General features: G+C 31.6%; 1 protein-coding gene across 5 annotated transcripts in view; it reads right to left on the minus strand.

Annotated features, from left to right (window-relative positions):
* Positions 1-14638, minus strand: part of LOC142331448 (uncharacterized) — a 140507-nt gene that overhangs the window by 69581 nt on the left and 56288 nt on the right. For 4 of the 5 annotated variants that reach the window (XM_075377369.1, XM_075377367.1, XM_075377365.1 and 1 more), the window contains exon 8: positions 11830-11985. The exons of the other annotated variant lie outside the window; for it this stretch is intronic. In XM_075377369.1, the coding sequence (XP_075233484.1) occupies positions 11830-11985 (156 nt within the window). The remainder of the gene's footprint in view (positions 1-11829; positions 11986-14638) is intronic. 5 annotated transcript variants of the gene reach the window in all.

Below are 14638 nucleotides of genomic sequence, written 5' to 3' on the forward strand. Positions count from 1 at the left end.
AATTTTTTTTAAGACAGGTGCAATATGAGGCTCATATCACAGAAGAATCACTTCTTATAACGGTTGGCCACATATTTTGCTGAGATATACAAATTTAACCTCACTTAAAAGCTTGCAGTTGTACACTGCACTAATGGTGCAACAATCATGCAAAAAGTCATCCTACAAAACTGTGTGATAGGTGCTAGTTCTAAAAAAAAAAAAAGTGGCAAGCACTCTGCCAGCTGTCAGCCAAGTCTTGGTTTTCAAGAAGTTACACTTATCCTTCTTTTTCCACTCAATGCTGGCTTGTTTCAACTCAGGTGTGTAATGATATACTCATGTTTCATTGCAGATAATGATATGATTTAAAATGTCATCTTGTGTAACCCTCGCCGAGAGCTGTTCACAGAACTGAAAATGTGGAATCTTCTATTCTGCAAATTAAAAACAAGGAACACAATGAGCAAACAGTTTTTTATTATGGGCTGGATGCTCCCATACTTATTCTGATGTCAGAAGAAATTTCAGAAACTGTCAAACATCAACCGCCCTCCAGAAGGTCATGAATGATGTGAATATTCTGTTCCGTAATGCTCATTTGTGCCTCTCATTTTCAACCTCTTCTTAGTCATGCATGAATTTCTTATTATAGGAAAAAACATGTGACCTTGACAATGTTTGGTCCCTGAAATGTGCTGTCAAGTCTTCACAGAATTTCGACCCGCTTCCTCACGAATGAGAAATTTATTGATGATGCATTCTGCAATAGATGTGCCTCTTTCTGAAACATGTGCAATCTGCTGACAGGATCTCACAAGTCCAGCTGGTTGCTCTTGAAATTCCCACCATGAAGCGGGAGCCCACTTTGTTCAGTATTACACACTAAAAAAGAAAGATATTGCATCAACCCTTGTAATATCCACAAGAATAGGTTGAATGGTTAAATCTTTATATCACACCAGTTAACATAAATTATAAAATGATTTTTTTTAATAAAAACTATTATTTGTTGCTCCACCAAATAATAAGTTTTCCTATGTACTAATTTTTAAGTTTCAATTAAAAAAAAGACACTTCAGTAATCATCTGATGTAATTAAAGAAAAATACTAATATATAATATTTCAGTAGTAAGAAATTGAAATCAATATAAAAAAGCAATAGAATTTCTGTTAATTGAAATAAAGTAGGCAGGACTCAATTTTGGATATACACAAGTATATCTGTTTTAGTGAACAACATAGTAGGAAACACTACTGCAATCATATTTTAAGTTACAAGTTTTGAATAATGTGTTCAAAATCATTATTAAATAATAAACAAATCCAATTTCTCATTTAAATTCAGTCTATCATATTAACAGTTAAATATGACAGTAAAGAACCTGTTCCAGTATATGTTTAGGTTACTGGAACTTAGGTATAGGTTTAGGTACAAGTAAAAGATACTTTTAACTACTGGTTTTGAACATTACTATTACCAGAGTACATTGGTCATAAAAATATAATTAACCAAGCTATCTTAAGAAAAATTGGCCTGAGCCTAGTCAAAACTGAATTGTTAATTGGGAATATTTTTATGGAACAGTAAAATCTAAAATTAGAAGTAAAATTCCAAAGAATTAGAAATTATTAATACCTAAATGCTACTGACATATTTTATAGTTTAAATGATTTTCCATAAACAAAACACATTCTAATAATTTGCTCAAATTAATTATAATTTACAGCATTACTAGATGATATAATGGACTACACAGAAAGAACTGTAATTTAAAATCCCTCTTTCAAATGAAGACATCTTGATAAAAAGCTGATGAAGTTCTTTCAAAATCCACATGTTTCTGTTCTTCATATAAAAAATACTTTTTTGAAAAATATAGAAATAGTCACGTATTTTCTTCATTAAAAAATACTTGCTGTCTGAGTTTTGCATACATAAACAAGAATCTATAGATTACTGTCTGTAGCAGCAACCTGTGTTTAGATTCATAACTCAATCTGTCAAAGGCAACATTTTGTCATCATACTACATTCTGTCTTTCCGAATAGGTTCCAATCTTTCTCTTTACTAATTCCTGGATTGAGAATTAAATTTAGAAAGATTTTATGTAAATCAGCTTAACAAATTAGGAACCACAGTAAAATAGTTCAGCTTTTAATGCGAACAATGTATAGGAAACAAAGACACTCCCTAAAATTAAAATATAATTCTTCTGAGCCCTAATAAATGCCTTCTCTGCAGATTAGTGGAAGTGAGAAGTAAGAATATATTTTATCTTCCTGATAATGACCCAATTTCTGGTGTAGTTAACCAACGAAGAAATAGTAGAGGATAATTCCTTCATCTCTTTACCATACCTTTCATTAGAAATAAGTGTAATAAGAGCATACTGAGAGGCTTCCTCTTATATGGGTAGCATATCTTTTACTCACAATGTTAATCTAACACTGTGTGGGAGAATTAATGAATCTAAATTTAAGCAAGAGAGATGGGTCAACTACATACTAGTATATAAATGTTTAAATAAATTTACAGATTATGAGAGGTGTGCAATTTTTAATAATATAGATATAACTTGTTTTCCCTAAAAAAACCTCCAAAATATTTTAGAATAATTTATAAGATAAAATTTTAATTAAGAAAACTAAGCTACAAATTTGCAATTTGAAAAAGAAATCCCCTTTCACTACATCGTGTTTAAATCAATAAACAAATAATACAAGAAACCACCACTACAACTCAATGAAACAATATACAGCATTTTTTTTAAATTACCAAAAGTTAATATCAAGCAATACCAATTTAAAAAAAACCAAACTTATTTTCAAAATTTGTTACTGTTCAGTTTTTGGTCAAGGTCGAAGATGCAACGTTGTTCGAGAAACCACGGCTTTGCAGATTTCACAATAACAGGCTAGGATTTGTCAACAAATCAGTGAATGGTGTTATAAACAACATAACCCAAGGTTGTTTATTATTACAATTCCGACCTGTGTGCGAATGACAATGTCAGCTGTTGTCGGTCAGTTCTCTGTGTGCGTTTGGTGTGTTTGCTTCAGTGCTGTGTACATTGTTCTTTTGTTGTCAATAAATCGTCACATCAAGCTCTCTACAAGATTTAAGTTATCTAAAGACTTTATTTAATTTTTACTTTCTGCTCGCGGCTGTTTCTGTATTGTCAGAAAAGCTAGAATTAGATTATTTTTTTAACTGAAATGTTGTGCTCGGTAAGACTGGTCGTGCTATGTTTTTTCGTGCTGTAAGTTAATTATGTGTTTGAATTCCTGTTTTTTATTTTTATTTTGTGAATGTAATGTTTATTCAGTTATTCTCAGTTCAGTCTCTGTTTTTGTAGCATAAATGATATTTACCGTATTGTTTTCCTTTATTATAGTTGATGCATAAACTCTCCTTGCATTTCTGATATAATAAATTTAACAAACTTTAAATAATGTTGGTGTGTTGTTTTATTGTTTTTTCTCTCTTTCGTAATCACTACCCAATCCAGACCATCAGATCCTCTCAGAACAGTTACTGAACTATGAGGATCACTCAATAATTAAACAGAGAAACATTTTTAATGAAGGAAACGCTTAATGCAGGCAATTGAAACATTTGCAAGTAGTAGTTGGCAACCTTGTTAGTCAGCTGTTTGATTAATATTTACATAAACATAACCTCTAGTCTTATACGATGGCGTGTCTTCTCAAAGAAAGTACTTTTGAAGAACAGCATTCTGTGATCCAATTTTTACTTTTGCAAAGTGTACAGCCATCAGAAATATGCTCTTGCATGAATAAACAATATGGTAGTAGTTGCATGAACCGTGCCAAGTTTTTACGTGTGGGTAGAAAAGTTTAAAAGTGGCTGCAAAAGCATGACCAACGAGCACCACACTAGGCGTCTGGTATCAGTCAACCTCAGCGTTAGGTCCTTATATTGATTCACTCATCCAAGAAGACTGACGATTTACAGTTGAAGAAATTGCTGAAAAATTCAAGTTAAGTGTTGTTGCAACACATTCTATTATGCAAAGCAAACTCAACTACTGTAAAACTTGTGCAAGATGAGTTCACAGAGAGCTTACCGTTATCACAAAGCCAAGAGAAATTTCGCATTTGTACATTTGAGTTATTGAAACTAAAAAATTGTTTCAATAACAAAGGTGACACATTTTTGGACAGGATTTTAACCTGTGATGAAACTTTGTTACATCATTTTGAGCCAGAGTCCAAACGTCAAAGCATGCAATGAAAAACCCCTGAATTGCCTGTCTGTAAGAAATTCAAAACATAACCATCTTTTGAAGTGCCCGTGGTCCGATAGTCTGTGATTATTTGTAGGAGCAACTATCAACAGCCTATACTACTCAGCCATTGAGAACAAAGTCAAGCCTGCGTTCGAAGAGAAATGTCTGGGATGGCAGAGGAAAGACGTGCTTCTTCTTCAAGACAACACTCAACCTCATATGGCACAAATGACGCTGGATGGTATTGGCTAAGTTGGTTGGGAGCTCCTACCTCATCCTCCTTACAATCCTACCTTGCCCCTTCAGATTTTTATCTCTCTGGTGTGATGAAAGAAGCTTTGTGTGGCATCAAGTTCAAGAACAAAGAGGTAAAGAAAAAAGTACAAAACTGACTTCGATATCAAGGTAAAGAATTCTTCGCAGAGGAGATAAGAAAACTCGTAAAAAGATGGAACAAGTGCATAGAAGTTAGTGGGGATTACGTGGAAAAAGTAGACAAAAATTTATGCTTATTTAATAAACCATTTTTGCCGTAAAGCTATTTGTCTGGTTAATTATTGAATGACCCTCATATAAAAGAATGATTGTTTCGTTAACACAATACAAATTTTTTTCTAACCCTTACATGTTTTCAATCATACTGCTACTTGCAGGTGTCCAGAACAAGCATTCTGTATAATCGTATTTCTTGCATATACTGATTGTCTTAGTTTTAACAGGTTCTTTTCTTTAATTGTTAAATCTCCAAATTTAGATATAACCATGATTTATTTATTAAATAGTTATTCACAAAATGGAAATCAATTTTTTATACATGGTTAGACAAAAAGGGAAAACAACTTACAATGTAATAGAAGGTAATATAGAAAAAAGATTATAATAAAAAAAAAAAGATCTATTATTTGCTTTTAACTTGAGCATCATGTTACCTTACATTAGCAATTTCTACTAAAGATTCTCAAGTACAAGAATGTAACAGAATCATCTTTCTTATCAAAGAAGAGATTAAATATTAAAAAATAAAAACAATAATATTCATTAGATATTAAGAATACCAAAAGAAAAAAATCATTTGTCATGAAAGAATGGCTACAACAAATAGATTCAATAATCAGAAATATATCAATCAGAAAAAATCAGCATCATAGAGCGAAAACTCTCCACAGAAAACATATTGTGAAGGTTACTTTGTGCGCATGCAAAGTTGCAAGAGTTACCAAGAAGCAAATGAAAAGAATCCCCTAATGTAGTCTGATTTTTCATCTCAAATAAAAACAAATAGTCACAACCTAGAAAGTTCTACTACGAAGTAATATGTTAATAATATATATATTGTAGTAAAAATATAATTAGAAATACACCTGAAGAGAAGTTTAAGTGCTAAAGAACACATATACAAGGTACCATCATACCAAATCATTACAAACACAGTGATTAGGTACACAATGCATTAGAAAATCTAAAAATATATTTAAAAAAATTATAATAGCAGAAACTCCATTTGAAATGAAAAGAATAAAATACATTTTTTTATTATTCATTTACTACATCAACGCTTATTATTAATGCTTAATTTACTACACTCAGGCCTATCCAAAGGTAAAACTGATACCTACTGTAGGCTGCAGTATATATAAGTTTATAATACATATGGATATTTACCATATGTATATAATCATACACATCATTGTAGACCAAACACCTTGGTCAATCGGTCACAAGAATAAATTTCCTTTCGGTCTAAAATAATCTAAATCAATTTAGCAATTAACAACATGTTCCTAGCTGATGACAGAATTAAAAAAAAAAAAAAAAAAAACAATAAACGTACATAGGTATTATTGTATACCAATGTTAGAGATATCGATCTAAGCCGACTATAGAATCGAGGAGTGCAGTGATGATGTGGACAGTTCTTACAATAAATGTATGTTCTCTTTATAAATATTGTTTTATAATTCGAAAACACAAGCACTTATTTAATTACAGACATAACAAGTGGCGACAAGGAGAAACAGAAAAACTTTTATGTACGTAGCAATTAACATAAGTGTTGGTGTCCCGCAGGTTTATTTACATGTTCTCACTAATTAACAAATTTACTTACACAAATCAAATTCATACTGTTTAATTCATTCTTAACTGTAGCGCTGTTTTTTAAGTGCATAATTATTTCAAAATATCAATATCAATATCAATATCACTATTTTGTATCGGTATCAAAGAACCTTCATAACCTCAAAATGAATGCCAAACAATTTACCCAGTTTTTTTGCGAATGCAACAATAACAATTTCAAACGATCTTACAACAATTCAAAACCTCAACCAACAATTCAACATAATGTAAGTAATTTTGAACAATTTGAAGAAGTTAAAGAAAATTTTCAACAATACAAAGAAAGATTCAATAACTTTCTTATTATGAAAGGATTAGCTGCAGATAAGGACACAACAAAAACAGTCCCTTTAAACAGTATAGGCCCCGAATACTTCAAGCTATTAAACTTATCAGTGAGCATCCAACTTATGACAAAATAGTACGAACTTTGAACGATCAATTAACGGAAAAAAGAACGTTTTAGTTGAGACATAAATTCCTGTCGCAAAAACAAAGATCTAATCAACCAATTCAAGGTTTTGTAACAATTACATAAATTTATTTCAACTTGTGAATTCCAATGTGAATATAAAAAATCTGTAGCATCTTATTCTGCATTCACAATTTATCAGAGGGCTTTCCAACCAAGACGTACATCATCAATTGTTGCGAGATAACTCAAAAACTTTTCAAGATGCAGTTTCAAAAGCTCAAACCTTAGAAGCATCATTGCTGGCTAATCAATTCAATATTCCAGTAGAAAATTTCCTCAACCAATGTTCACAGAGTTTCTGGACCACGAAGAAGGAGTACAAACAATTTTACCTCAAAACCTAAAAACAAGGCAAATTCAAGTTATTATTATAAGGAACACCAAAGTCCTCCACCAAGACCGCAACTTAATTTAAAATATTTAGAAATCGAAGGACCCTGCTTAAGATGTGTCAGGAATAATCATACTTCATCCCAATGCAAGGTTGATATATCTAGATTAAAATGTGGGTACTGTAAACTGCGACGCAGTCACGTTGATAAAGTGTGCCTAAAAAGATTGATGTCTGAAAAGAAAGATGTAAAAAGACAGTAGATGCAGAAGAAGATTCCTTCCTCCAAAATCAATTCACAATGTATGAAATTAATAATTCAGAACAAAACACAGAAAAATAATTCATTCAAGTAAAAATAAACAACAAAATCCAGCAGTTTGAAGTGGATTCTAGAGCTGGACAAACACTGTTAAATAAATCAAATTTTAACAAACGAAACTTGAATACTGAACTTCAGAATACCAAAATACAATTGTGCTTGTATACCGCTGGCATATTTGCACCACTAGGAGTAGCTGAGGTAAAAAAGTAACCTAGATAACTGAAAGACTTTACATGGTTCCAGACAATTTCTCTCCACTCTTGGGCCGTTCCTGGATAAGGCACCTGGGCATTCACCTACAAGAGAGACACCAAAAAGGATAATAAAAAATTCAACATATTCAGTGTTACTGACCAACATACAACATGAAATCTTCAATAAATACGCTAATCTGTTCGAAAAACAAGTTAGCAGATCCAAAAACATTACAATTTCTCTCAAACAAAGGAAAAACGTGAAACCTGTAACTTTTAAAGCTAGGGAATTTCCTGGTGTTCTCAAAATAAAGGTAGAACAAGAACTCGAAACCCAACGCATTATCTCAAAAGTCCAAGAAAGTGACTGGGCATCTTCACTAGTTGTGACCCCCAAGCACAATGATACCGTACATATGTGTTGATTACAAAGTAGGGGTGAACCCCCAACTACAAGATGCACACTACTCTACACCAATAATATATGAGCGTACAGCACTCGTGATTCTTTATATTATTGCTCCCTAGATCTAGTTAAAGCTTATCTTCATATACCAGTTGAGGAGAGTGCAAAAATTCAAACAATTATTATTACTCATAAAGAAGTTATGTCGCTTCTCATTTGGAATCAAAACAGCATCAATGATTTTCATCTCATCATGGACAAAGTCTTAAGGGAATTCAAGGGGGTTACAGCATACTTTGACAATGTTCATGCAAAAACGCAGGAAGAATGCTACAAAAACCTGACAGCTTGCCTTGATAGATTACAAGGGTTCAACTTACATATCAAAAAGAAAAAAGAAAAGTGTGATCAAAACTAAAGTCCAATACCTAGCTATGTAATTGATCAAGGAAGAACTTCCAAAGATTCACTAAGGTCACAACTGTTATAAACGCACCTAGACCAGCAAGTCAAGAAGATGTCAAGAGATTCTTAGAAATGGTTACCTATTATGCAATGTTTATACTGAATACCTCAACACTTATTTATCCACTGAGATTATTTCTTCAGAAAAATCACAAATTCCACTGGTCCACAAAATGTGAAGCAGCATTTATACAACTGTAAAACAAAATCACAAGCCATCATGTACTAACCTCATTCCACCCAGACCTTCAACAAACAGTGAACTGCGACACTTCTCCAACAGGGATATCGGGAACATTTTCACATACAATAAATGAAGTAGGAAGGGGCCTATTGCTTTCACTTCTTGTTCACTAACTAAAACCGACATGAATTACAGTCACCTTGAGAGGGAGGCACTAGCAATTGTGTTTGTCCTAAAAAAATTCTTATTATACATGGCAAAAAGTTCATGCTATGTACAGATAACCCTTCACTGACTCACATTCTACATGAAAATTCAAAACTTCCAGCTATGACATCCGTAAGACTTCTACGCTACACAATTTGGCTCACAAACTTTGACTATCAAATCAGACATATTTTGCCAGAAGAAAATGTCCATGTTGATTTCCTATCCCAATCTCCTATTCAAGAAAATATTTCTCAAATTGAACAATAAATGGAAGAAGTATCTCTAATTTCTAATGAAGTAATCTATAACATTTCCAACTAAACATTAAATTACAAAACTGTCACTGAAGATACCTCACGTGATGAACAATTATCAAAACTGAAATCAGACCTTTTGAATGACAAAAATTATGGTTCCGAGTATTACCTTCAAAATGGCATAATTTTGAAAGGTAATGAGTAGTCGTACCAACTTCAATGCATCAGCTAGTTCTCACAGAACTACATCACTCACATGGAAATTATAAAGATAAAACAATTGGCCAGACAATTGCGTTTACTAGCATTTAATACAATTACTGGCAAGATCAACAAAAACACAGAAAATTTTATCAGAACTTGTCAAGACTGTGGATAAATAAAGAAAAATCTTTCAAGAGCACGTATCCATCACAGAGATGAACCTTCAAAAAATGTTTAAAGGATTCACGTGGATTATGGTGGACTGTTTCAAGATCATAATTTACTTCTTTATCTTGGTCGATGCAAAGTCCCAATGGTTAGAAGTCCGTTACTCTAAGAATGCACCAACAACAGATTCAACCATTACGATATATTCTGAATTCATGGCCTACCAAGAATACTGGTTTCCAACAATGCAACGATCTTCAAAAGTGAAACCTTTACAAATTCTGTAAAGAATTTGTAAATTTTTACGGCACACACCATAGGTTTATAATATCAGGTCGCTACCAACAGGCTCACCGAACACAATGTACAGATTATCAAATAAATGTTACAGGCAGACTTCATCTACACTACACATTCAAAGATTCAAGAAATCTTAATGTGTTATAGATGGATCTACACCTCTCTCATCTGGTAAATCTCCATCAGAATTATACCCAAAATGATTAAGTATTAGATTACACTTTCTGAAACCACCACCACATACACCTGCACTTTTGACACCTCACACAGTCTCCTGAGGCTATGCAGGAACCTCAAGAGCAACCCAGAGTGCAGCAACAACCTATTTTGAGACGTTCAGAAAGAGAACGTAGACTGCCAACAAGACTGCAAGACTATGACATATTCTTTTTATAATTTAACAATTTAAATCGGTAAACATGTATATAAATTCAATATTTTTCAATGTATTCAACATTTTTCCAATAAGCATGGAAGACTGTTGTATTCCAATGATCGAGATATCGATCTAAGCTGACTATTAAATAGAGGATTGGAGTAATGATGTGGGCAGTTCTTACAATATTATTATTATGTTCAATTAATTCATTATGTTCTCATTAATAAATATTGTTTTATAATTTGTGCTTATTTAATTAGAGACATAAAAGGTATTATACATAAAATAAATTGTACATGCATTACATGAAAGTGTAAAGATCTATGTACAGAATGTTAATCATAATATAAATATCATGCATTAGCATTAGTTACCAACATTCTAAAGTTAATTAAGTAAAAAGTAGTAAAATAATACTTAAATTCAGAATTACAAACTGAAAAATGTAAGTTTTAGAAAAACTTATAGAAAGAGAAAATGAACATTTTCAGATTTAACAAAAATCCAAGATCTAATTATGTTATATATATATATCACGTGCTCAAGAGAATCTAATTAAATTAACAATATCTATAACACCATATGTAAATAACTATTTACATTACTACGAGGACGTGTCAAAGATTATATACACTTTTTCTTCTACAATTTATTTACACAAAGATATGGTTTAACATGGATGGGGTTTAACAAACCCATGGGTAGGGTTTAATAACAAAGGTAGGGTTTTTTCTACATAGATACCTTACTAATGGATCACAATCTTGTGTAATCCTTCTAAGAAGAATGTTTTCAGTTGGTCACAAAGCCACTTTTTCACAGCTTCCTGCATGTCTAAGTCTGTGGAAAATCAACAACCTTGCAAAGCATCCTTGAGCAGCCTGAACAGATGAAATCCTTACAGTTGGGCTTACAGTTGTAGGGAGGGTGTTCCAGTATCTCAAAATTAAACTTGTGGATGGTTTGAATGGTGTGTTGAGCCATGTGCAAGTGGGCGTTGTCATACAAGAACACTTTCTTCGATAATAGACTTTATGGAAGCCAAGCTCATCGTGAATGATTTGATGGGTAGAACCATGACTGATGTTCAAAGAATACACTACCTCATCAATGGTAACTTGCCTATTTACCAAAACTATCTTTCGAGCTTGCTGAATCTTGTCATCCATGGTGGAGGTTGACAAGTGTCAACTTCATACGTCATACTTTTAAACTTCTTGATCCATAAAAAACACTTTTTCACAATAAAAAACTGTCCCCACATTGTGATAAACTCTATGATGAATTTCAGCACCTTTCACACCCTACAACCAGAAAACTAACCACTGTTCCTTGTTCCAAGCTGCTAGAGGAGTGGAAATGTTTACACTGTAATAATCATAACACTAGTGACATGATTGGGATCAAATTTCGCACAAGTGATTGCAACCACAGCAACTCGTAAGCATACATGCACAGAAGATAATATGATAACTTTTGAAGGTGTGTTATAGTAAAAGTGTAGATAATTTTTGACTTGCCCTCGTATTTGTTTAACATCAGCCATTAACAAATTGCATGCTATTTTGTTAATTACTTACAACAAAGATGACAAATGATGAGATGATGATGGGTTTGAATCTCTCTCTGCTGCACTAATTTTATTACAAATACAATTATTAATATCATTAGATGAACTACCACAATTATCATGTATTTCTAATTTTTTCTTCGATAACTTAAACAGATGACTGCAGCTAACAAACATTATAGAATAAAAAAAAACAACATAATTTTTTAAAAATTGAAAAACAAACAATGTGTTTAGAATAGTTGCCTAAAAAGGAAAATCTTTATAGAATTAAAAAAAAGAAAACCATTAAAAGAAGCTGTCTGCTTAAATAATTACACTAAATGGGAAAATTAACATCTTAATTAGTTAAGAAGAATCAGTAAATTAATTTAAAAGAAACCATTAGTAAATTTTGAAATTACTTTATTCCTTAATTTGTTAACGTCCATACAGCCAGATTAAATAACCACTTTGACTTTTCTTTATCAAATTAAAAATTTCAGTCTTAAAGCACAAACAGCTTGTATTTAGATTAGAGACATAAAATCTCAGCTTATTCTATCAGATAAAACAGGTCCCTAGACAAGGCAATGCCATTTCAAAAAATTCCACATAGTGGCGGCTCTGATCTAACATAACTTTGTGATGCTATATGACTTCGGGATGTTGTTCAATAAATACATATAGAAGTGCCAAGAAGGCATTGGCAGATGTAGCAAGTGTAATGGCTCATAACTCAATGATTTTTATCTAGAATAGATAATGGTTAGTAGAAGTAGAAAGGCCACACATCAACACATTCATACTGGCTGGCATAGCCAGTTCCTTAGATTATCAGAGAGAGTACTTACTATATAACAAAAACGCTGTTACACATACGGACTTATTAATTAGGACCCAGTGACATGGAAGCAAGTCAGTACACAATCAAAAATAAAATAAATTTAGCTACACCTTGATTTTACAAGAGCCTTCTATTAAATATCAAATTACTGCACCAACCCGTATTGTGTATTGTGTTTTAGTAAAGCATCATTTGATGTTCAAGCATGCTGTAGAAAACCTATTAAAATCATCACACGTACAACCTAACTTTATTTAACATCTCATCTCATAAAAACAAGTCCATTACATATAGCCATAAAAAAAGAAATTAATTTTATTCAATATCTGGAATCTAGCTGTTCATTATTTATCATGTCCAGCAAATTGGGCTACGGTCAAATATTAACACACTATAATATTAGAATATACCTTATGACTTATGAACAATCTTCACTTTATTTTTATATCTTGGAAATTATCTAAATCAATCAGTAGGCAATTGTAGCATCAATGGCTTTCATTAATCATAAAACTGCTGATACAATGACATCCACAACTTAATAAAAATCAGAATGAGGTTAATAGAGGTAATAAAACTGTACTAAGATGATAAAAATTAAGAAGCATATCTGAATGGGGATAAGACATTTTAAAATTCACTAGAAAAGATAAAAAAATACATAATATTTATTGATATTTTTACAAAATGTTAGTACTTAAGAAGAAAAATGATTGTGAAATCTAAAGTGTAGCAATATGTACTACCAAGAAGCTCTTCAGCCTTTAAAAAATACCTTAAGGTCTGAAGAATGATGACATAACTCATGGTAAAAATTAAAAAAAAAAATAGATAAATAAATAAATAAACATTTTTTATTTTTTATTTTCATTCAAAAAATGTCATATAAACCTTTTTTTGAAAACATTTTGCAACAGAAAATGTCAAAAGTCTTTTAATAACCAGTTTTCAAAAAAAAAGAAAAAAAAATCTTAACTTCTATCTATTAACAGGTCTACATTTTTTCTTAAATTGTGTTCATCCTATATTCCCAGTAGGCCAGATTTTTCAAAAGTCTGGACACCCTGCCATACCAATTAAGCCAAGCCAGATTACATAGCATTATTACAATAAAAGCAAAGCACTATAAGGAAAAAATTACTATAAAAGCAGGAAATTTTAAATAAGTAATCACATTGTCATTATGTATACATACACAATGACAATGGTTGGTTGCAGTTACCAGTTTTTTAAAGGATTTTTTTTATTTCACTACATTTTTAATAATCTTTAAGTAATTTTTTATATTTTATTTTTTTTTTTCATTTTTTTTAATGTTTTTAAATTCTTATTAATTAATTTTAGTGGATTTTTTTTTTCATTCATTCCTCTGCTTTTTGTTTTGTATACTAACTATTAATAATTTAATGGGAAGAATTCTAAAACTACTTTTAACATTTTTTAATATTTTTTCTATTCTTTAAAAATTCCTCGTTTCAAATTTGTGAAAAAAATAGGTTAATAGAAAAACATACTGTTAAAAATATAAATAGGCTAAAAACTGGAAGAACATCACAGTGAATGTGTGTGGAGTGTGGTGCAACAACAAAATGCCAATAGTTGAAGCCACATACAGTTCTTCGTGATCACTGTATTTAAACAAAGCGTAGTAAACTTTCAGTAAATGGATTTATTATTAACAACCATAGCAGCTGTAGAAAAAAAATTAACATTTCAAATATCTTAGCCACCCACACTCAAAATCAACCTCTTTCCTACCCACTAAATCTCTACTAGCCTACATTGTGAGGTATATATGATAGATACAACATGACCTTAAATAATCTTAAAGCTAATTCCATGATTTGATTTGCTCGATATTAATCTTCAACCCTTTCTGTTATGTGCTAATCTTTTACTTACAACATAATAACTACATCCTATATCCCTTAACTTCACATACAAATGAGGCTTGATTGGAAAATTTAAAACAGGTGCCACTGCCACTGCTCAA

Source organism: Lycorma delicatula, chromosome 10 (genome assembly GCF_047948215.1).
Source record: "Lycorma delicatula isolate Av1 chromosome 10, ASM4794821v1, whole genome shotgun sequence".
Lineage (NCBI taxonomy): Eukaryota > Metazoa > Arthropoda > Insecta > Hemiptera > Fulgoridae > Lycorma > Lycorma delicatula.